Source organism: Leptopilina heterotoma, unplaced genomic scaffold (assembly GCF_015476425.1).
Source record: "Leptopilina heterotoma isolate Lh14 unplaced genomic scaffold, ASM1547642v1 Lhet_53, whole genome shotgun sequence".
Classification (NCBI taxonomy): Eukaryota; Metazoa; Arthropoda; class Insecta; order Hymenoptera; family Figitidae; genus Leptopilina; species Leptopilina heterotoma.
Window position 1 is genome coordinate 273,357 of NW_025111115.1, and position 26,282 is coordinate 299,638.

Genomic DNA, 26,282 nt, shown 5'->3' on the forward strand with positions numbered 1-26,282 from the left:
TTACAGAAGGGAATATTATTATTATTATTACTTTTTAAATATTATTATTATTATTATTATTATTAAAAAAAGAAAAAAGAATTTTATAAACTGACCTCTTTATTTCGATACGTAGTATAAATTTGAAAGAGCATAAAATACTTATTCGAATTTCATGTATATCGTCATAAAAATAAAAATTCCCGCAGGGGTAATTACTTTTTCAAACGACCAATTAAACTCGTTTTGGTCACACATATTTGACATCAAATAATTTTTATTTACATGTGTAAAACTCCCTCCGGCTACTTTCTTATAATACATTTCAGAATGGATAACTTTTCTTCGAGAAAAAAAATTTTTCGAAAGAAATAACTCGAATTCCTGTTATTCTATATTATAGCTATGCTGTTTTCAAATAAATAATCACATTATTATTATTATTATTATTATTATTATTATTATTATTATTATATTTTAGTTCGTATATAACCCAAAGTAAAATAAGTTAAAAATTTTAAATATTTGACAATTTGCGTATAATAATTTTGCTATAATTAATTTCGTCTTCAATTTTTGTTTTTAAATCTTCCCAGTAAATTAAAATAATATAATGTCAAACATATTGAAGGAAAATAACAATGATTCGTTGTAGATTTCTTATTGGAAAAAATAAAATTTTTATCTCAAAAAAATGTATCGCGTATAATTTTCGTGTGATATATCCTCTTCGTTATAATGTGAAAGTTCATATGAATATACATATAATTTGCGTATAAATTTCTTTGTATACAAGACGCATATATATGAACCGCCTGCTGTTCAAATGAACTTCAGTATATGTAGAAAGAAATAAAATTATCCAAAACTTTCTAAATACAATAATGTCACGTAAAGAGCTTTTCATATCATATATATAATGTATAAAAAAAGAAAGAATTTAAAATTTAAATTTGAAATATAAAAAATAGTTATAAAAATAGAAAAAGATAAATTTTCGTTAGCTATTTTCAGTTATAAGTATATTATATCCAATAGAACGTGTCTTTGATGCAAGTCGCCTGTGTGAATATTTCACAGACAATACATATAATTAAAGATAGGGTTTCATTCTCGCGGTGAAATTGTAAAAAAGAAAAATAAGTAGCTTCATTCCTTTATTCCCGCAAGTGAGGGAGAAAATCAAAGTTATATATATATACATCTAACTGAAGTCAACAAAAAAGAAAAAATTATGTACTCATTACATTGAAATTGATGTTACTTTTATCGAAAATCTACTTTCGCTATTGCACTTTTCCGGTGGACTGCTTCAACTTCCTTCGGGCCAAACAGAATTGTTTTATTCCATTTTAAAATATATCGCCAATTATATGTAATTATTAACTGTACTATGTTGCATATTAAATTATTTACATTGACTCGTGTTTTGTTTTTGGAATTTTTTTAAATTCTTGTCGCATTTTTCAGTAATTTCATAACAATTTTCAGAAATCCAGACGTTATTTATTTATTATTAATTGTACAGTCTTTCTAAGAGGATATCAAATTGAGGCAAAAGATCTCAATTTGATATCCTCTTACAAAGACTGTGTGATCAATTTTTTAATTATAAAAAATGAAAAAACTTTTTTTAAATAAATTAAATAAACTGATTTTAACTAAATTAGAAGAAGTAATAAAAATGTCTTGAACGTTCAAAACTGTTGAAAACTTTAGGAACATAAATTTCTTCTTGAAAATAGGTGCGAGTAATAGAAATACAAACATCACATACGAACTTTCTTGTGTCAATCATAATTTCAAAGAATTCTTTGATGTATTGTGATTTTAAGAGAAAGTTATCAAAATATGTAATTTTAAAAGAAATGAATATAGCATGTAAAAATATAAATTCACAATAAAATAAATTCGCCGGCAATGATATAATTTTTATATTTCATGAAAAATTTTTCTTTCTCGATTTCATAAAAAGAGACAAAATTTTAAATTCATACCGAACAAAATTCTCGTTTTGAAAATTCCTCTTAAATTTTATACTTTAATTACACTGAAAAAAATTTCTAGGAACTGAATTAAAAAAGTTGTATTGATTATATACCAAAAAAGTAGTTTAAAAAAAGGATGTAGTTGTTTTAATCAACTAAACTATTATTTTCCAACTACTAATAGTAAAATCAGCTACACAAACATTGTTAGCATAACTAAAAAGCTAATTAACTAATTAGCTAATTAACAAATAATGATGGTTGAATGATTCGACTAAATGTTATTCATAGGAATTCGATTAAAAGGATCCTTTCGTTGCAATTGCAATACAGAACAGAGTGTGGATTATTACATAATTATTAAAATGTAAATAAAATTCTAATGAATGCAACAATTTTAAAATGCAGAATAAATTCTAAATTCTGTTGCAATAATCAATTGTCGAAATGATCATTTCCTAGTAAACAGCTTCCAATAGAATTGTTTTTTATCCGGAATAAGATTTTAACAGATGGCATTACGATAATGAAACTTTCTTCTCAAGAAGTAAGTAATTTGACTCAATTAACTCTATACCTCATCTACTTAAACTTTTACCATAAGAAAAAGAAAAAAATTTCTCGTATTCCTATACATACATACATATAATACTCATGCAAAGGTCAGTCATGGGTGAACCATAAGATTTGATCTCAGAAGTGGACGTAAAGTTGGACTGTGTTGTTATTTGGCCTCGAGGCACTTGCGGTATACATATAGTCATCTATATACTCTTTTCGAATTCGAATGTTTATGGAGAAAGTATGAGAGCACGGAACATCCTTCACCTTCACCCGTTGCTGACTTGCTGTTATTGTTGTAGTTCGGGGCTTTCTTTCGCATTGATCTCACCTCGACCATAAAACAAGGTTCAAGGAACATCCGATCAAGCTTTGAAATTGATTTCGCAATACATTTACATGGATACATACATAGTTCCAATGATTACGGCAAGAGCAAGTATTTTAAATAACTGTTCTTCGAAAGGGAAATGTATAATACCGAGTTATAATATGCTTGGATGGTTGTTCAAAGTTTGTATAGAAGAATTACTTTTCCTTCAAATATATTCTTATTACTATGCCAGGTTACTTATTATTAAACAATTGAACAATTAATCTAAGGTTCTTAAATTGTGACCATCAACTGCATCGCAACAATTCGGTACTTAGTTAATTCAGTCTCACTTTTCGAACCTGAATCCAAAAGATTTTTCGAATAGTGCAAGAATTAAGTATCTTAAGATTGACTACAAAGTTATTTAAAACATCTTAATAAAGATCTTCATAAAGGTGTTTTATCTTAATATAAGATGTTTTTAGATGTTTTCAAACTTCGCACTCGATAATTAATTTTAAAAAAGTAGCGAAAAGTAGCTTTCAAACTAAAAAGAAGTAGTAAAATGTAGCTATCAAAAAATTAAATTCCATTCCATATATTTTTATTTTCCTGACTTTTTCCTAATTTTCACCAAAAATATTAACTTCTTTCTTAATCCTGATAATAAATAAAATTTTTTGCAACGAATTTCATAATTCAAGAAAGAATTTAATTATTTATAAAAATTATTTAATTCTTGCGAAGAATTTTATAAAAAATTTTAAATAATTCATTTCTTTCGACAATTTTATGCAAATTCTAATTTAAATAATTTAATTCCTGAAAAAAACTTTTATTAGTCATGAAAAGAATTGAATTCTTACGAAGATTTTTACAAAATTTTTTTTAAATATATTTGAATTCTGCTTGGAAATTTTATGAAAATAGTAGGTAGATATTGAAAAGCACTGAAAGGCGAAAAGATTATTTTAAAAAGAATTAAATTTTACAAAGAATTCTATATTAAAATTTTTGAATAATTGAATGACTGTGTGGAATTTTATTAAATTTTTTTGAAAACAATTGAATTCCTAAAAAGCATTTTATTAATTATGAAAATATGTAATTGAATTCTTGGGAATTCCAAGAAGAAATTTCTTACTTTTAAAAATAATTGATTTCTTGTGATGAATATATTATTATTTATGAAGACAATTTAATTTTGCAAATAATTTTATTAAAATGCCTAAAAATAATTGAATTTTCGGGAATAATTTTGTTATTTATCTTTAATAATTGAATTCTTTCGAAGAATTATTTATATATATAATAATTAAATTCTTGGGAATATTTTATAGATTTGAGATGATAGCTCACAGTTTTCTAAAGATATCGGAAATTGAGACAAAAAACGTTTGAAAGCTGATGCAACGCAACAAGTGATTTTGATATATAATATACATGTCAAAGGTCCTTAATATTATTTAAATTTTGCATTACAATATGTGCGAGGAAAATAAGACGAATGGAAATTGTCTATATGAGAAAAAAGTGTGCATGGAGAACGCAATAATGTGTTTAATGCCGTGAGAAAGCCTTGATACTGGCCAATATAATCGATATATATATATATATGTATACAAGTTGTTATAGTGAATGCACTCTGTGATATTCGTTCATTGAAACCACACTGACATTGTGAGAGAGAAAGGTTTCAGTAAATTAAATTTTTAATTGATCTTTAATTAACTTTCCGTATTCGTCTAAATAGATGCACGGCGCGGAGAGAGATCTAGATTACATCGACGAATTCAAAATTTATTATATCTCCCGCGGGACAATTAAATTGAGATTTTAAATTAGAAATTTCATCTCTTCAACTTGAGATAACTAATTTATATGTCTAAATAATTGAACATAAAATCGTTGAAAAGTTAAAGTTCAATAGTGATTTGTTTAATTATTTTCTCTCACAGTTTTTCTCATTTTCTGCGGATATCAAATTGAGACAAAAATCAAATTGATATCCGAAGAAAAACTGTGATAACTAGATAACTACTTTATTTTTAATACGATCAACAAGTTTTCAACGTTTAAATGAAAAATCTTACTTTAAAAAAATTTTATTTAAATTAAAATTTAAAACTGGTTTTCACGAAAACAAATCATCCACGAATGGCAAAATATTTTCAGCCGAACGCAGAAAGGAGTACATTATCAAATTTATGACGTAATTTATCCGCGTGGAGTGAAAGTTTTATCGCCAGTAATTTATAATTTTTGGTGATTTTTTCTTTCTTAACCCACACAAATATTACTAATTTAGAAGAGAAGAAATTCAATTCATAATTTCCTTGTATGCCACGTTTGCCAATTTGATTTAAAAAAAATATTCAGCTAACGAAAGTAAAAGTATATTTGCATTTTCAGACACAAAGAAGAATAATTTACAATTTTATTTCTTTGATATTTGTTTTGACTTTTCTTAAAGAATTTCTTTCAATATTTATTGAATATTTTTTAAGCATTCTTTTAAGAATATTTAAATATTTAAATATTTTTAAAAAAATTTTTTGAAAATATCTATGTACTAAAAAAGATAATTTTTTGTTTACTATCACTTGAAAAAAAAAAAAAAAATAAACACATTAGTATAAAAAATAAAGAATCGCATTACAATTTGAATATTTTTGCCATTATTTACACGTTGGTATTCTTTTGAAAAAAATTAACTTCTTATTTATTACTCTAGCATTTAAAATCTGAATAATCAGAGTAGGATGAAAGTCTGAGGAGTGTGATGAGTGAAGAAAGTGATACAAAGTTTGCATAGAAATTAACCTTTCGCGTGCGAATTGTTTCATAGTTTATAGTGCATATATGAGTGAAACCAGATTTAGAAAAATTTCTCACATTTACAATATATGGCATACTTCAAGAAAAAAAAATTTATAAAGGAGACAATTTTTTTTCTTTTTATAAAATTTACATTTCCTATGGGATAACAAAAATACTATTTTAAAACAGTTGTGCATACCCACAATTTTTAATAACCAATAATAATAATAATAATTTTAATTTTTAAATTTTTCATTAACTTCATACATGTTATAGGTATGTAGAAATCGTATTAAAATGGTCACAGTTTTACAATCACATAGCATAGACATGAGATTACCTGTGAACATAGAATAACAGTGGGAAAGTTTTAAACGCGTAAGTTTTATCTTCTACCAGGTTTGGATGGCATCATAATTTAGCTAAACTATTTCGCAGATTACGAATCTCGCTTATAGAAATGGAAACTCACTTCCTTCTCAACTTCGTTTCAATTTTTTTTCAACTCATTTTCATAGAAATAACCCTTCCCAACTAGTCTTACATTTATATAAACCATTACTAATTTATTGCATACAATAAAATACAAAATACAAAATCTGTAAATTCTAATTAATTTTTCAAAAACTTTTACTTTCGTTCAATAGTTTTAAATCAGAGCGTTTTCTTCAAAGTATCCAATTGATACTAAAGTAAATCAAACTGATGCCAAATATTTGGATGCAGTGATGCAAAAATTTCCTTAATTTTTTAAAGAAAAGGTTTTTATTTTTTAATAAAAAAAATTTACCATTTTATTTGCGAAAACGGATGAGATGATGAATTTCTTTCGCTTATGACCATTTAGAAAGAAAAGAGAAAAAAAAGTGTTGGCAGGCGCACATTCACTTTTATAAGATTCAAATGCAGAAGCTCATCGACTGCATTAGCTTCCGCTATATTCTTTACATAACTATATATATGTTTACTGCATAATGCATTCAACAATGACCGTACATGGATTATAAGAACTAAAATATACGGAAAAACAATATAGAGAGGGGGGGGGGGAGATCAATCTGCGAATAAATTAGTAATAAAATATGATTCCTGATTTATGACCTGTTGCGAGTTTGGGCATTAAAAATTTAATAGATACTTAATATCGCTAAACTGCTGAATTTTATTGGCCGCAGCTACTGAATATATTTTAAACCGGAACTTAAAAACTTATTTTATATTCCTGAAGAAGTAATATAAACTTGAAAATTTTAGAACATACCTACGGGTACACCGCAATCGTAATTCGTCTCTTTTTTATACTCTTGATAAACTTTGCTGATTTTTATGTTTTTATTCATAGAAAGAATGATTCAAATTTAAACTAACTTTAAACTACAATTTAAAAATACAAGTATCTTCAAATAATTATAATAAACAAAAACTTTTTCGATTTTTCAAAGTTGTCGTCATTACAATAGTGCGACATTTAAAATCAAAATTCTCTACTTCCTATGTTTTTTTTCGCGTTTAAGAAACTCATTAGAAAACATTTCTAACATTTATGTGCGTAAATTGACACTTTAGTGAAGTAATTGTCGTTCATTTATTTTTCTGATTTAAAGTTACCATAAATTGTTGACATAAACAGTAAATTTTCTTGACATCAACTTCTTATTTGCAAAAGGGGAAAAAAGAAGGAGAAGATGCGAACGTGTTTCATCAACTGCTTCCGGTTCATTTCGCGGAATCCTTTATAGGGATTTTAAAATTTTTTTTCTTTTTTTCTTTCCATAATGAGAAATCTTCTAGCCACAAGTGTATATAATGGTATTTATATGAAACGGAAAGTGGCATCTTTACAACGAGTTTCTCCTGACGGTCGCTTATATATATACAAGTGATGAATCAACTATGCATTAAAATTATTACATATAAGAGAAAAAAAGAAATTTTCAATTAAGAAAATAATAACTTTTTTTGAATATTCCTTTTTTCAAATATCAAAAAAAGGAAGAAATTTCCTAGACCTGTAGGCACCCTGATATAGTACATTTTGAATTTACATTTTCTTTTTCCAAACCAAAGTCCAATATTTATAGAGAAAGATGAACAATTTTTGCAGAAAAATATATAAAGAAAGTTGAGGTGAAATTTAATATTAAATTCTTACGAGGAAGAAGAAGAAGAAGAAGATGCTTATTAGTGATAACTGCGATGAATTAATAAAATCATAGACCTATCAAATGCGAGTCAAAGTAAAATACTTATTAACATAAATCAAATTTCGCCTTTGATTAGTCGACCTTAAGTTTCTCTGCGTAAGTTACATGCAGTTAGGAAGGTCAAGTCGCAATAATATGCAAAATTTTTCATCTCTCTTTTACCACATTCCTGAATTTTATTTTTTTAGCATGTACGTAACAACATACATTGCACATTTAATCAAAAAGTTTTAGCAATTTATATAATAAATTTCGTTATATAATAAATTGTCAATATTTTTAATACTACAAACATTTAAAACACAACAGATATTTATAATTCTACATTTATAATAAATATAAACATTTACAATTGTACATATTATACAATACAATTGTTAATCAATCATCAAATAGTGAAATATTCCCCTCTACAAATAATTTATTAACTCAGAGGTTGAAGTTTATTGACAATTAGATTGACAGAAAACTTTCACGTGCCTCAAGCAACAACTTATCCGTTTATCTGTCGTCATGGAAAAAAATACATTGCCTAACGCCCTGAGAGTTTCATTTTCCATCTGCCATTTGTGAGACAAATCAGATAAAGGAGATCTAATTAATTATTATTTAACGATTTCCGCTATTTTCTTTTACCAAACTGCCTTCGTTTACAACACACTTTATCTTTTGTAAAGAAATCCAGTAATCACTATGTAATTATCACAAGTAAAAATAAAAAAGTAATAGAAATCTTTGGATTTTAGTTTCAGAATGCAGACCCAGCGGATCAAAGGCCGCGGTTGTCGGTTCAACAACAAGCCCACATTTTAAGTGACGTTCAACAACATCAGCAGCAGTACACTGACACAGAAACTGACAGTCCATCGGTGAATCCCTATTCAACATCTTCGCTATCTGATTTACCAACACCGCCAACAACATCCTACGCTTCCCTATCGAAGTACAAAGTCGACAGAGCGAAACAACAGTACCAACTGCAGCAGCAACTTCATCGACTACAGCAAAGAATCTACCAACAACAACAACATCTCAATCAGCAACTAAGTAAAAGTTATCTAGACACCGCTCAAAGTCAATACACTCCGATAATCAAATCCAACCAATATCAACAACCACGCTTCAATAGTCAATATCAGTCCCTCTCCCCCAATTACGTTCGTGACGATCTCAATCAACCATTCTTCAGCGATCAACAAACCCTCCAACTGCAAAACTATTTCGAACAACAGAGACAATTGGAAATTCTCCAAAGACAACGGGAACAACTACTACTTCAACAGCAGGACTTGAGAAGGCAACAGGAGCTACTGAAATTGGAACAACTTCAGAGACTCGCTGCTGCAACATCAACAACAACAACTACTACCACAACTCTGCCACCTACTACAAATCCTCCAATCACGTCGACGAATTCGCCACTACTCTTGTCGTCACCAACAGCCAGAAGGATAACACCTGCCGAAAGTGAATTGTTCTTAAAAGCAATTGCGACACATCAGAAGAAATTCACCTCCAGTTCTCCGTCGACGACACAGAAGCCCTCGAGTGGAAAGACGAGACAGGAACGGGTTCGATTGATCGATTCGGAGAATCTCAATCAGGATGCACTCTTGTCCCTTCTGCAGGGTCAATCCGAGAAGGGAAAATCGCAAGTCAAGTTTATCTATCAGGACCAACAGCAGCCTAACTCTGATAGAGACGCTTTGCTGAGGCAATTGAAACAGGTTCTTTCCAAGTCTAATGAACTCGAGGATGAGAGGAACGTTACTACAAGGTAAATTTAACAAACAAAATTATTCTTTCTACAAACTTTTCTTAAAATTAACAATAGTAAAAGCAAATATTTTCCAACAAACCCACATGGCATCTAAATTTGCAAAAACATTGCTTCTGTTTTTCGTAACGAGCGGAAGACTATGAACTATGACTCAATATCCCTAAATCTAATACAAGATTTTTATTTTCCGATATGTTGATTTGGTTCAAATTATTGAATGTCATAATTGATTGACGTAATTTACTGTCTGCTGTCAACTTTTGAACTTTAATGTGCCTACAAGATTTTCAAGACATTTCACATTGTTCACTGTAACTTTTCATAGAAAATATCATTTCATCGATTTACGTCTACTTTGTTAAAAACTTTTACTAAATGTATCCAATATGTAACTAGATGAACCTAGCGACATATGTATTTATCACTATTCACATTATATGATCATATTTGCCATACATACCAAAGGGCTCGTCTGAACCCGTATAAGATTGAATAAATAAATAAATATTAAGACAATGTTAATGCAAGTTTAGATGCTGTTACAACAATCGTATAATACTTTGCAAAACCATGTGTGCAACGTTCTCATTATTCCTCAGGGAAATAGTCTTGTCGAATGGAAAGAAAGTTCGAGTAATTAACGCCGGCGGTTCTCCATCATCAGTGACAACCATAAAACCACCAAAAGCAATTCTGGAAGAATTGACTAAAGGCGTTCTGCCGCCAGGAGCCGATTTCGAAGTAATTAGACATAAAGAAGATGGAAAACTCGAAGAGGTTGGAAAAATTCCACTCTCTAGTCTTCCGGCAAAGAAAGTGACATTTGTGGTTTTAGAGGAGCAATCCGACGGAAGTTACAAAATCCAAGGGGTGAAAGGTAACGCCGAAAAGGAAAGTACCGTCGACGTTCAATCAATCGTCGACAGAATCAAAAAAGGCGAACTCAAATTACCCCCGAGTTCACTGAATCCCTCAACGTCACTTCCTGTTAGTCATTCTACTCGCCATGCAACCAATCAGCCCAACAATCCAACAACAACCTCGACTAATAAATTCGAAACAAGTTACGCATCTACCGAGAGGCCCAGATACTCCACAACGTCCTACAGACGATCATCCAGGTAAGCACCCTAACCAAAAAGAAAAAAATGAAAAAAAAGAAAATAAAAATCTTCTTCTCTTTTCCCTCTTTGCAACAGTAAATCATCGACGGAAAACATTCCCCACGTGACGGTATCGCCAAACTCGGTCTCATCGACAGATAAGTATGTGACATCAGCGTCATCATTTACTGGTCACGTTTACAATAATATTGATGATGACTCTGATGATTCAAGGCCAAATAGTTACTCGAACACAGGGAGAACACCATTCGTTCCCACGATATTGCCAACGCCAACGATAAATGGTGTTAGTGGTGGATCAACGACGGAGAGATCATTCTCGACAACCTACAACAAGCAACATGCTTCTCAATCGACAGCGACAGTGGCGTCGTCACCAACCCCGAGGTCGATATCGAGTACGGCCAAATCAATTTCTCCCAGTACACTATCGGGAAATATTATTCATCAAGATAGTTACGAGAGGAGTACATCATTACCGGCCACAGTTATTGCACCATCGTCACCGCCCTCATCTCCAGAGAGTCTCAATGTTCTGCTCAGAAGAGAGGGACTCTTTGCCATGGCTAAATATTTGAGGCAATCTGGATTGGATAATGTATTAAATGAGACTGGTGAGTAGTGTTTATTTAATTACCTATTTTTAATACTACTCTCTATATTTGAAATAGTAAAAAACTTTTGAATTAGTAAACATTTTTACTAATTCATATTTGGAGAGTAGCTCAAAGTCTTTCTAAGGATATAAAATTGCTACATTTTTTGTCTCAATTTTATATCCTTGGAAAAACTTGGAGCACCAAGGTCAATATGGAATAAACAACTGTCTAAATTTGAATTAGTAAAAAATTAAAAATGTTTACTAATTTCAATTAGTGACTGGTTTTTTGCTTTTGAATTAGAAATTATTAGAAATTTCTATTAATTTCTGTTCAAATTTACTAATTGTGAACCAAATACTCTTCTTTTAATTAATTTTAAATTAAAGTAAAACTTTACTAAAAGTTAGTAAAACTTTTCACGAATTTAAATTTCTTACTCCAGAAAAAAAATTCCCGAGAAAATTTTATTATTTATAATAAATAATTTAATTCTTGCGTTGAGTTTTACTACTTATAAAAATAATTGAACTGTTTTAAAGAATTTACTAAAAAGAAAATAATTGAATTCCTCCGAAGAATGTTATTATTTATATGAAAAATGAAAATAATTGAATTCTTGCGAAGAATTATATTAAAATTTTTGAAAATATAAACAATAATATAATTAATTCCGTATTTAATACATACCTAAGTGATTTTTTTTAAATAGAAACAAAAAATATTATTTATACAGTAAATTAAATATTCTGACTTGAGTGAGTTAATTTTTAACAAAAGAAAAATTATGAAAATCAAAGGTAGAAATAAGGACAAAAAGTTTCTAAAAACTAAAAATTAAAAAAAATAAAAACTAAAAAGAACTAAGTAGTGAAAAAAAATAATTTAAAAAAAAGTTATGTAATTTTAACAAAAATAAATATTAATTTTTTGATTAAAATTTGTTATAATATACAGACTTAAAAGCGAGATGATATGATCATTAATAAAGAGAAATTGTATAAAGCTTTCGATCAGTAGAACAATTGATTAATGGTCAGACACGATTTAAGTAGGTATAGAAATTATTGAAATGTCGCCAAAGTATAAGTAGAAAATTCCCTGTGCAGTCAGACGCATCTAAACTTTGCGCGCGTCAAAAAGAAAAGTTCTAAAAGTGTCTGAGCGCTGAAAATTTATGTTAATTTAAAATTGTCAAATAAAAATGAATTATATTTACAATTTTTCCTCGACTACTGTGTATTATCGTTAAATACAAAATATAAATTCCATTGCAAATTCATTTCTTTCAAACTCATTAAGTATTGTAATTGCAGCAATTATTTGTAATAGACGTGAAATCGCAATTATAAAATTTCTACATATTATTACACTGTTTTAGAGAAATATTTCTAATATTCGCCATTTTTTTTCATTAAAATATTTCCTCCAAAAAAATTTTACGAACGAATTATTTTAATTAATATAGTTAATTAATTAAATTTTGTTTTTGTAATTCTATTTTCCCGCAAAAAAATCTACGTACTGAGCGAAAAATTTACTGACTGATTTTTTGCCTTTGAATTAGCAAATAGGAAACAGTTTTACTAATAAATAGTAATTTCTAATAATTTATTAGTAAAATTAGTAAAATTTGCACACCTATTTTTATGACTTTTATGTATACTCGAAAATTCCAGAGTAATAAAATTCTTGAACAAACGCAGTTTATACGTTTCAAATTAATAGTATAAATCAAAGCACATAATAGAGTCTAAATGATGTAATGTTTTATTTTCCACTTGATGCTAAAATTGGCCTCTCGTTAATTTACAATTGTGTAACTTGTCTCTATGACCCATTATTATTTAACTATTTCTTCAATTAAGTTATATTTTCTTTACACCCTTTTTCGTTTAATTGCTCTCTAAATCTAAATTAGCGAAAATTGAGTCACTATTTCACATTAGTATAAGAATGTTTACTAATTTTCACTGAAACATTACATTGTTTACTCTGTAGTTTAAGTCAGAGTTCAAAATAACTAATTTCATACACTGAAAAAAAAAACTAGTAGATTTGACTACTTTTTAACTACTCTACGTAATTCAATAGGTCCTCAACTGAATTCAAATAGTTGTACTAACTGTCATAAAAGCAGTTAAGACAACTAAGAATGTAGTTGGTTGAATGTGATTTAGTAGTTTATTTGACTAACTTTAAAGTAATTATAACAACTAAGATTTTGGTAGTAGATTTTACTACTTAAAGTAATTCGATAGGCTTTAACGACATTTTTGTTGTAGAATTAACTATTATTTTGTTTTTAAATCTACTACTTTAAGTAGTAGGTTTTACTACCTAAAGTAATTCGATAGGCTTTAACGACATTTTTGTTGTAGAATTAACTATTATTTTGTTTTTAAATCTACTACTTTAAGTAGTAGGTTTTACTACCTAAAGTAATTCGATAGGCTTTAACGACATTTCTGTTGTAGAATTAACTATTAAAAGTAGTTAATGATCTGTTTTATAAAGTAAAAATTAACATCTTTTTGTTTTTGTCAGCAACTACTTAAAAGTAGTAGAATTATTTATTATTATTTATTAATTATTATTATTACTGAAATTCATTTTTCATCTCCTCTAGCATTCCTATTGGTCACATATACTTTATAATTTTCAACACTTATGTACATAATGGAGAAAAATCCTCAAACGCCGGGGATTGAACGCACGACCCTAACATTCGCAAACCGATAACCTAACCACCTAACCACGCTCGCACGCTACGATGGTCTGCATGAAACCTGATGACATTCTTGACATAGATCAACCGACAACTGTAGTTCATTTTACAATGTAATGTAGTAGTATTTACTACTTTTACTAGTTCTTTTTATCTTCTTTAAATTCTTATTTCTGAACTTTGCTTTATTTAAAAATGCTGTTCAATCCTTTCTAATTACTTTAAGTAGTACAATCTACTACTCAATGTAGTAAAACTTAAGTTCAAAAAGTTAAAATTATCTATTATTTTCTCACCAAAACTACTGCATTGTGTAGTAGATTTTGCTACTTAGAGTGGTTCGATAGGCTTCAACAATATTATTCATTTATTTTTATTACTCTAATGTTGAAGTCAAATCAACTACTATAACTACATAAAAGTTGTAAAGTCTATTACACGAAAAAGGTTTGACTAATAAAAAAATTAGTTCCCTCTACTACTTCACGATAGTCAGTTGTGCAAGTCACGTGTTGTTTCAAATTCAACCGTATAAATTCTTTAATTCAACAATTTGGTGTTAACTATATTAAAGTAGTAAAATTTACTAGTTAAGAAAGTGTTACGTTACTTACAAAAGTAGTCCCTTTTACTACTTTCTATTTATTACTATAAAATTGTTAAATTTACTACTTATGAAATGTTGAGTAAACTATTATCTTAGTTGTTCTTACTTCAGCACTGTAGTCAATTCTACAACTTACCTGTTGTTAAAATTTAACTACATATATTAGTAGAATCAACTACTATTTATCAACTACATAAAAATAGTTAAATTAACTACGCAAACCGGGTTAGACTAACTAAAAAAGTAGTTGTTTTTACTACTTTTCACTTAACTACCCAAAGGTAGTTGAATTTGTCAGCCTAATTTTTTTCAGTGTAGAAAAAAGTTATACTCTATAATGAAATGATTAGTTAATAATTAATATTTAACAAGTTTTCATTTACTTCATTCAAATTTGCTAGCGGTTCATGTTTTATAATAATTAAAACTTGCTACTTTCTTTCTGTAACTTCTTTAAAAATTATCTTCATCATCATTACGATTATTAATTTCCAGATTTTTCAACTAAAATTCTTCTTTAAGTCAATTTTTTTTTAATAATTTTTAAAAAAGTTCTTTGTGAATTTTCAAATTCTTTTGTTTACAATTTAATTTTACGAAATTTCGATTATTCTGACATTCTTCAATTAAATATATTAGAAATTAAAAACTTCAAATAATTAAAAAAAAACTCCATTAAACTTTTTGAGAAAAATTAATTCTACATAATCCTTAATTAAAAATAATATGAAAAGTTCAAATTTTCAAAGATTTTAATTTGAAATTCATTTTTAAAACAATATTTATTAGAAAATTCTACGAGAATTCCATTATTTAACTACAAAAATAAATATTTTATTAAACAATTGAATGTTTCTTAAAATTGAACTCTCATTTACAGAATTTTATCAACAAATTTTTGAATAATTCAATTCTTTTGACAAATTTTAATAAAATTTTTAGAATAATTTCATTTTTCGAAAAATTTGATGAAAATTGTATTAAAAATAATTGAAATTTTGCCAAGGATTTTATAAAAAGTTTTGAAAATAATTGAATTTCGGAGAAAAATGTTATTATTTATAAAGATAATTGAAATTTTTAAGGGAATTTTTGTAAATTTTTAAACATAATTGGATTTCTGCAAAAACTGTAACTAAAATTATTTTGAGAAAAGTTGAATTGTTACGCAAAGAATTTCATTAAAATTTTTGAAAATAATTTAATTCTTTAAAGAAATTTAATTAAAAATGTATTGGAAATAATACTTAAATTCTAATAAATCCCTGTAAAAAATGTTATTATTTATGTAAATAATTGAATAATAATTTATGAAAATAATTTGTAAATAATTGAATTTCTGTGAAAAATTTTTATTATTTATGAATATAATTAAATGTTTGCGTAGAATATTATTAAAATTTTTTTTTACTAATTCAATTCTTTTAGGAATTTTTATTAAAGTAGTAGATATTAAAAATCATTGAATTGAGGAAAGTTTTTGAAAATTACTAAAATTTTGACAAGAATTTTATTGAAATTTTTGAAAATAATTGAATTTCTGCAAGCATTTGTAATTGCTTCAAAATTCAATTTGTTTTAGTGTTTTTAACTAAAATTCTTCTATAAATCCATTATTTTTAATAATCAATTTAATATATATATATTAAAATTATATATTATATATATATTATATATATATATTATATATATATATATATATATATATATATATATATATATATATATATATATATATATATATATATATTTAAAAAAATGTAACTAATTTCAGAAGAATTTTAGTTTAAAAATTTTTTTTTAAATTCTAAGTTTTTTTACACTGAAAAAAAAAACTAGTAGATTTGACTACTTTTTAACTACTCTACGTAATTCAATAGGTCCTCAACTGAATTCAAATAGTTGTACTAACTGTCATAAAAGCAGTTAAGACAACTAAGAATGTAGTTGGTTGAATGTGATTTAGTAGTTTATTTGACTAACTTTAAAGTAATTATAACAACTAAGATTTTGGTAGTAGATTTTACTACTTAAAGTAATTCGATAGGCTTTAACGACATTTTTGTTGTAGAATTAACTATTATTTTGTTTTTAAATCTACTACTTTAAGTAGTAGGTTTTACTACCTAAAGTAATTCGATAGGCTTTAACGACATTTTTGTTGTAGAATTAACTATTATTTTGTTTTTAAATCTACTACTTTAAGTAGTAGGTTTTACTACCTAAAGTAATTCGATAGGCTTTAACGACATTTCTGTTGTAGAATTAACTATTAAAAGTAGTTAATGATCTGTTTTATAAAGTAAAAATTAACATCTTTTTGTTTTTGTCAGCAACTACTTAAAAGTAGTAGAATTATTTATTATTATTTATTAATTATTATTATTACTGAAATTCATTTTTCATCTCCTCTAGCATTCCTATTGGTCACATATACTTTATAATTTTCAACACTTATGTACATAATGGAGAAAAATCCTCAAACGCCGGGGATTGAACGCACGACCCTAACATTCGCAAACCGATAACCTAACCACCTAACCACGCTCGCACGCTACGATGGTCTGCATGAAACCTGATGACATTCTTGACATAGATCAACCGACAACTGTAGTTCATTTTACAATGTAATGTAGTAGTATTTACTACTTTTACTAGTTCTTTTTATCTTCTTTAAATTCTTATTTCTGAACTTTGCTTTATTTAAAAATGCTGTTCAATCCTTTCTAATTACTTTAAGTAGTACAATCTACTACTCAATGTAGTAAAACTTAAGTTCAAAAAGTTAAAATTATCTATTATTTTCTCACCAAAACTACTGCATTGTGTAGTAGATTTTGCTACTTAGAGTGGTTCGATAGGCTTCAACAATATTATTCATTTATTTTTATTACTCTAATGTTGAAGTCAAATCAACTACTATAACTACATAAAAGTTGTAAAGTCTATTACACGAAAAAGGTTTGACTAATAAAAAAATTAGTTCCCTCTACTACTTCACGATAGTCAGTTGTGCAAGTCACGTGTTGTTTCAAATTCAACCGTATAAATTCTTTAATTCAACAATTTGGTGTTAACTATATTAAAGTAGTAAAATTTACTAGTTAAGAAAGTGTTACGTTACTTACAAAAGTAGTCCCTTTTACTACTTTCTATTTATTACTATAAAATTGTTAAATTTACTACTTATGAAATGTTGAGTAAACTATTATCTTAGTTGTTCTTACTTCAGCACTGTAGTCAATTCTACAACTTACCTGTTGTTAAAATTTAACTACATATATTAGTAGAATCAACTACTATTTATCAACTACATAAAAATAGTTAAATTAACTACGCAAACCGGGTTAGACTAACTAAAAAAGTAGTTGTTTTTACTACTTTTCACTTAACTACCCAAAGGTAGTTGAATTTGTCAGCCTAATTTTTTTCAGTGTATGTTTCTAATGAAATTAATTTAAAATTGAAATTTTACAAAATTTCAAATCAAAATCTTTTGAAGTTCAACTACTTATGAAAATTGTAAATGCAATTCTTTTAAAATTGGATTAATTTTGAAATTAGATTTAAAGAATAAACACAATAACTTTAGAAAACAAAAATTTTCCAGGATTTCAATCAAAATTCCCTGACATTTTCAGGTTATCCAGGTTTCCATGTGTTAATTTGGAAATATGTACATAGTTGTTTGGAAATTAAAAATGACTTTTGTAATTGCAGATAAGTAGGTAGTAATTTAAAGGAAATATTCTTTTGAATAAAAGATAATTTGAAATTGTATTTAAAAAGTGTTTCAACTTATAAAATGAAATGGAGAAGATTTAGTTCCGCAGTTAGAAAACAAAAGGCAAAGGCAAAGGCAAAGGCAGAAGCAAAAGCAAAGAGATGGGAAATTGTGATAATTAGCAGATAGGATGGATTTTGTTTTGAAACACACCGAACATCAAGGATCTCATTATAGACCTGTTGCGGTGAACTGAATGCTGCTTTTTAAGTATATGGATTACACGTATATACATGTGTACGTACATATAAATAGAATAGCCACTCTACATTAAAAGACAAAAGTGTTGAAACTCAACTATAATGTTGAAATATCCAACGCGTGAGAACATGATCGAAGAAAGTGTGTGTTCACATGACGAATTTTTCACAAAACAACGAGAGCTCTATTTTTTTCCAACAAAAAAAGGAAGAAAAAATAAATATAAAATTCTTTTGCAACTTTACATTAAAAAGCAATCTCTTCAAATGCAAATTTTGATTCCCATTGGTTGGGGTCAAAAATTATCTTATTCATTGCTACCAAATTATTTATATTAATGTATTAATTGTCTAATTTTGTACTTCGATCGTATAATGATATCCTTATTTGTACTCCAGTCCTATTGTTTTATTCACTATAGTAGTAATCTATTTTTTATTGCAGTTATAATTGATCATTTACTCTACAAGTTCGTTAAAGGCTTTAAATGATAATTTCTCTTGACATATAGAATAGTTGTGCCCTCGAATTGTTTTCGAATTTATTGACATTTCGCGCAATAAAAGACACTTATTAATTGATACACTTCTTGAATTATTAAGGTTAAGGATAACTTCCTTTCAAAGTTAATTTAAAAAGAAAAGAAGAAAAATACTTTATCAAATTGTGTGATCTCTTTAGTTTCTAGAATCTCACGTCACACGTGTGACTTTTCGAAAATAATTCTAAACCTTATTTTATTCTGTTTATTGTTTTATTTGTAATATGAATCTAAATGAAATTGAAAAAAATTGATTATTATTATTATTATTATTATTATTATTATTATTATTATTATTATTATTAGAAAAGAATTATTCAGTTTTATGAAACAAATTTTCAACTTGATCCAATTTTGACACTATTTGGATTTATTTAAAAAAAATATTAAAATTATTTACTATTTGTTAAAAATGTAATTTCTTCTGTATTTGCAGGACCATACACGATATTTGTTCCAACTGACAAAGCCTTCAGGACACTCTTGGTACAATTAGGAGGTCCTGAAAAGGCCGATCAAAAATTCAAAGACAACCCTCGACTTCTTAGTGGTGTGAGTTTATCCATTTTTTATAATATAAGAATAATTAAAGAAAATATAATAAATCGAATCTGAAAAAAACAGTGCTGACTACTAACCAGTGTTGTACTAACTGCGATGTACAGGAATCAAATAGTTATTTTCGTAACAAGGGCGCAAAATAGGTGATTGCGACGATGGCGAAATGAAGGGAGCGAGGGGACACAATTTCGCGCCCGAGGCGAAGCCGAGGGAGCGAAAGTGTCCCCGAGGTCCCGAAATTTCGCCAAAGTCGTAATCACCTTTGCGCCCATGATGCGAACATAATTTTTTATCCTAACTGCATGGAAAGTATGGCATAGAGGGCACGCACGATTAAACGCTCATATTAGTTAAAAATTAAGCTCTATATAAACAATATATCGAATGAAGTCTATAATGATAGAAGTTTTAAAATAGAAATAAAAAACAATGTATTCTGGAAACATAGTATTTATTTAGAACGTAGTAATTAATAATTAAACAAAACTGAAACAAGAACTTTTAAAATTGACAATTTTGATAAACGAAATGGGAACAAAACCAAATGTCTCATTATTTTTTTAGAGAAAATAAAAAAAAATTGCAAATTTTTATAGACAAAATAAAACAAGTTGAAAATGTTTGCAGTTTTATAGTCAACACAAAAAGAAAGTCGAAAATGTCGCATTTTAATGAAGAAAATCGAATAATTAACAAGCGGGCGGTAAAGTATTTTCCGCCCGCTCGGAGGTAGGCGAAGCGGGCGGAAAATACTTTACCGCCCGCTGACGTCATACAAGCGGGCGCAAAATACTTTTCCGCCCGCTTCCCCCACTCCCGGGCGTAATGTGTTACTTTGCGCCCGCCTTAAGTGCCCGAAATGACATACTTTCCGTGCAGGTAGGACAAAAAATATAAAAGTTGTTTTTCAGATTTGATTTTTTTTTCTACACCTGATATATGAATTAAAATATAATATTTTTTTGAAATTGAAATTTACAGTTACTGTTGCATCACGTGATACCAGGTGCTTTTAAAATCAATACATTGTTGGACGAAATGACCGGTGTTAGTTTAGCGGGAACACAACTTCGCGTAAATGTTTATTCAATGCATGATCATGAGTGGAACGACGTCAAAGTAAGTTTCTACATATATGCCAACTTTTCAATTTACATAATGGGAAATCACTTTTATTTACATATAAATCTAGACCCACAAAAATTTTTATTTCAAAGTAAAAATAAAAATAAATTTTTTCATATGAATCTAATAATATCTTCCACGAAATATATTTCCGTCGAACCCTAAAAGTATTTAAATATTTATTTATAACAGAATTATTCAACTTTTAAATAATTGAATTTAGAAATCAGTGCAGAACAGTACTTTTATTTCTTTTTGGAAGCGGATTAAAAAAATGAGGTAAAATTTTCTTTCCTAAAAACAAAGATTAAGATGAAATAAGTAAGAAACGAAGATTATTATTTCGAAATTTAATTCTGCAGAGAGTGTATTTTTTATCTTTCTTTGATATAATAATTATACAGGAAGGGCTCCGCCGCGCAGGAAGAAAGTCGTCTCCCAACACAATAATATAATATTAATAAAACCTTTTATTATAAAATAGATTTTATAAAGCAAGCAACTTGGAAATTAGATAAATTGAGATGACTGTTGTTACAAATTGTATTACGTAAGACAGCGGCAATAAACATCCTACATAATTTATATTATTTGCGAACAGTTGTTGTAACTTGTAAAATTATACAATATTTATTTATTCGTCGTGTGGGAAATAAATAATTTGCTTTTTTCTTTTCTTTTTAATGTTGATAAAGGTAACCACGATCAATGGGGCGAGAGTTGCACCCAATAAGCGAGACATCGAAATTCCTCAAGGTATTGCTCACGCCATCGACAGAGTTATGTTCCCACTTCCGGTGGGAGATTTAATGCAGACATTACAGGCTGATCGTGAACGAAGGTTTACTACTTTCATCAAGCTTTTACACTCTTCTGGTTTAGATGAAATGCTTTCTGGTAAGTTCGTTTAAATTTAATTGCATTTTCCTACTTACAGAATTCGCACTCGATAATTAATTTCAAAAAAGTAGTAAAAAAGTAGCTATCGAAAAATTAAATTCGGCGACCAAAAAACTCGTTTTAGACACTTCACAAAACCGACAAAAATTCCGTTCCATATTTTCTATTAAATATTTACTTTTTTCTTATCCTACTGCTAATAAATTAAATTTTTCCAAAGAATTTAAAAAAAACATTTTCTTAAGTAATTGATTTTTTCGAGGAATTGAAATTAAATTTTTAAGAATAATTAAATTTTCGAGCAATTCCTGTGAAATTGTATTAAAAATAATTGAATTTACAAGAAGAATTTTATTATTTATGAAAATAATTCAATTATAAAATAATAATTTTGTTTTACACCAAAACTATTGTTGATTAAATTTTCCTAATTTATTAATTTCTTAAATTTATTTTTTATGTGAAAATATAGGTAATTCAAATCAAAATGAATTTTTATTTTTTATTCATTTTGTAAATTTACTTATTTTTTATTCGCAACACTCGCGAAAGGATGAAAATAATTGTTTATTCATTAATTATCCAATTTGAAATATTTGATGTATACATCAATGTTAGTTTTGTACATATCTCGGTTTTTTTTTATAGACAAAAGTGAAAGTGGAACAAAGGAAATTATTTAAAATGTTGGTCGAATATGGGAAATTAAGACAAATGCGGCATTATATATAAATATACAAAACACGAGAAAGTTTTCAAACGACTGCCAATTCAAGAAAAGTGGGAGATTGTTCTTTTAAGACAATAAATGAAACACACATGTACATTTTTTTTCCGCAATTATTATATGTATACAGTGTAACATGAAAAATGTTATTTACTTGCGGGAATTCCTGCGTCAATTTCTAGATGAATATAAAATTTTTCTAATTATTTTCTAACGCGCAGTTATTATCTTCGAAACTTTTTGTACTAGCAATTAAAATATATGGTTTTTAGAATAAATAAAGTAAAAAATAATTTTCAGGCTAAAACTTAAAAAAAATAAAAACTATTGATAATAAAGGTTGGAACTAAATAAAAATAAGCAAAACCTTAATTTCTGAATATAAAAGCTTTGAAGGCCACAAATCATTCTCAATTGGAGTAAAATTATTTTTTGTTTGTTTTAGGACCTAAAACCTATACAGTTTTTGCACCGACGGACGCGGCTTTTGCGGAAGCAGTGACGAAAACTGGCAGCGCTTTATGGAGAGAATCTGATGGACCAGATGCTGCAAAAGAAATAGTTACGAGGCATATAATTCCTACGACTCTGTACACGGCAGGAATGAGGTTTTATCATCAAAAAGAAACGCTTCGCGAAAAAACACCGCCAATTCACATTCAAAAAACCGGTGGTAAGTGAATTTATATTTTTCAAAAATTTTACTATATCATTTTCAAAAAATTCCTTTTGGTACGCTCAGTATTTTAGTTGCAATACAATTACATACTTCCATTATTAATAATAATCATTTATAATGATTTTAAAATACCAAAAATTAATTAAACCAAATGGTTTTCAATTATAAATATTTCTTTTATATAATTTTGAATTTAAATAGGTATACTTAATTGAATTCTTATAAAGAAGTTTATTCAAAGTTTTCAAAATAATTAAATTTCTTGCGAAAAATTTAAATAAAATCTTTAAAAATAAGTTAATTCTGACAAATTTAATAAAAATTCAATTCAAATAATGTTAATCAACATCTTTTTTAAATAATTGAATTCTTTAGAGAAATTTTATTATATTTTTTTTTTTAATTTTAAATAATTTTTTTCCTGCGAAGAATTTGATTCCAGAAATTTAATTAAAATTATTGTATTGAAAATATTTCAATTCTCATATTATAAAGAAGTTAATCAAAATTTTTCTAAGTAATTGAATAATTTCTGTGAAAAATTTTATTAAAATTTTTTTAAATAATTAAATTCTTGCGAAAAAGTTTATAAGTTAGAAAAGAAATTGAAATTCATGAAGAATTCAATTATATAATTTTTTAAAATAATTGAATATTTGAGAAGAATTTTATCAAATTTTTCAAAATAATTTATTCAAAAAATACACATTTGTTTGGAAAATTTTATTGAAATTGTACTGAAAATAATTGAATTCCTGCAAAGAATTTTATTAAAGTCTTTGAAAGCAATAAGTAATTATATTTAATTAGCAAATTAGTTAATAATTGAATTTTTTGAAATTTTGAATCTGAAATTATTCGAAATTAATTATTGAAAGGGACACAATTTCCTAGTTGATAATTATTAATTAAAACCGAAATTATTTTAAAATATACAAAATTAGAGAATTAATTATTAACACTGGCTAAAAAATTAATTAATAAATTAATAATTAATTAAATGCGGCATTACAAATACAAAACACGAGAATTAATTAATTATTATTAATTATTAATAATAAATTCCTAACACTCGCTAAAAAATGATTACCACTTAATTATGACAAATGTGCGGTATATATTTCTTATTTATGAGTCAATTAAAACGAACAATATAGATGTTTGTTAATGAATAAAAATTTTTAATTACCCTAAAGATTCATTTCAAGAAATTATGTGTATAAAAATGTACACAGCAATTTAGCGCTCGAACTTTCAGATTCGTTTCGGCAGTTAATTATTATAAATATAGATCTAAAAATTTCAGTTGAAATTTAGTCGACTAAATAAAAATAAACTTGAACAGTTGAACAATTGTTTCCCGTATGATATATAATTTCCGCTCAGTTTTTCTAATGAAATATAATCGTTTATTTGCTTATTTTAAAGTATATAATTTTTTTCCCCCTTTTTATGAAAAAAGTTGAAGAAAAAAAATAAAATGAGTGTAAATAATTAGAGTTTGCACGATTTTCTCTCTCACGGAATGATTCGTGACCCCCTCGCGAAATAGATGATTTCAATTCGAGAGATTCTCTCTTTCGCTTGAAATAAGAGTTTCTTATTTTCTTGTAACTTCCATTTTGTAAAATAAAACAATTCTCCTTTTTCTTCATTAAAATCGCTTCTTATATCGTGAAATTAAACACGAAATGTTGTAAATCACTTTTATTTTATTTTATTTTATTTTATTTTATTTTATTTTATTCTATGCTCTAAAATGCGTTATAAAATACAAATTTACGCCTTGTGCGCTTGTGAATTTATTATATTAGGTATACATACATATTGTTTTATGAGCGACAAATTAAAAATTAGACTCGAAATAATTAGTGTGGAAAATTCTTATACAATGTTGTATAATTCGTCTTTGGAAATTTTATTTAGAAAAATTAGTGCTTGAAATATTTAACAATTTAATAAAAATAAAATTTATATTTGATGCAAATGAACGATTATACTTGTCTATTATTATCAAATAAATTGAATAAAAATGATAAATACCTAATTATTAAATAAATATTTGATAATACTCCAATAATCGTTTGTTTGGATGAAATACATTTTTTTCAGTGAATAATTCTGTGCGATATATTCAATTAAATTAAGAGGAGCATTCGTTGATCGTTGAAAGGCATCTTTGCCCATCTCTGAATCAAATATTTGCAATCACCTAATCATGTTGCAAATGGGTCGGTGAATGTCCAAGATTGCACGACTTCCAATACAGGACATTGCATAGTACTTCCAACTCAAGCTATTTATTATGTATCAACCACTTTTAATACCATTCAATTTCCTATCATTATATTATTATGGACAGTGCCGTCTCAATTAATTAATTTACCGTAATTTACCATCACTCTCATTTACATTTTTTACATTATTTTTTACATTTTTCCCATTTTCCCCATTTTCCCCTTACTATAATACTTTTCATATACAAAAACAATACTTTCAGTTTTATCCAAATTTTATTAACAATTAATTAATTTCATTTTATTATTCATTTTTATGTTAAAAAAAATATGATTAAAATTTTTATTATTTTCGCAAAAGAAAAAAAGGGTTATCCATCCATGTTTTTAAAATTCTAAATGTTCGAATGAACACAATTAATTTACAGAAATTTTATTATTTATGAATTGCAACGCTTTTCCTCTTTTCAAATTCCCTCACTTTTCCAGGTTTTCCAGGTTTTTAAAGCGAAAATTATTCAAAAACATCAATATAACTTAATTTTTTAATAAATATTTAATCATTATTTTTTTATAGAAATTAAGATAATTTTCAACTAAAATTCTTCTTTAAGTCAATTTTTTTAAATAATTTTTGAAAAAGTTCTTTGTGAATTTTTAAATTCTTTTGTTTACAATTTAATTTTACGAAATTTCGATTATTCTGACATTCTTCAATTAAATATATTAGAAATTAAAAACTTCAAATAATTAAAAAAAAACTCCATTAAACTTTTTGAGAAAAATTAATTCTACATAATCCTTAATTAAAAATAATATGA

At 26.9% G+C, this 26,282-nt stretch overlaps 1 protein-coding gene across 3 annotated transcripts in view; it reads left to right on the top strand.

The window, feature by feature from the left end:
• LOC122508270 (ras guanine nucleotide exchange factor R) overlaps positions 1–26,282 on the top strand; it is a 41,774-nt gene that overhangs the window by 9,739 nt on the left and 5,753 nt on the right. For 2 of the 3 annotated variants that reach the window (XM_043621535.1, XM_043621534.1), the window contains exons 3-9: positions 8,615–9,645; positions 10,248–10,769; positions 10,848–11,386; positions 19,669–19,784; positions 20,775–20,912; positions 21,614–21,815; positions 22,991–23,218. In XM_043621535.1, the coding sequence (XP_043477470.1) occupies positions 8,615–9,645; positions 10,248–10,769; positions 10,848–11,386; positions 19,669–19,784; positions 20,775–20,912; positions 21,614–21,815; positions 22,991–23,218 (2,776 nt within the window). The remainder of the gene's footprint in view (positions 1–8,614; positions 9,646–10,247; positions 10,770–10,847; positions 11,387–19,668; positions 19,785–20,774; positions 20,913–21,613; positions 21,816–22,990; positions 23,219–26,282) is intronic. The other variant, XM_043621536.1, reaches the window with a different exon arrangement.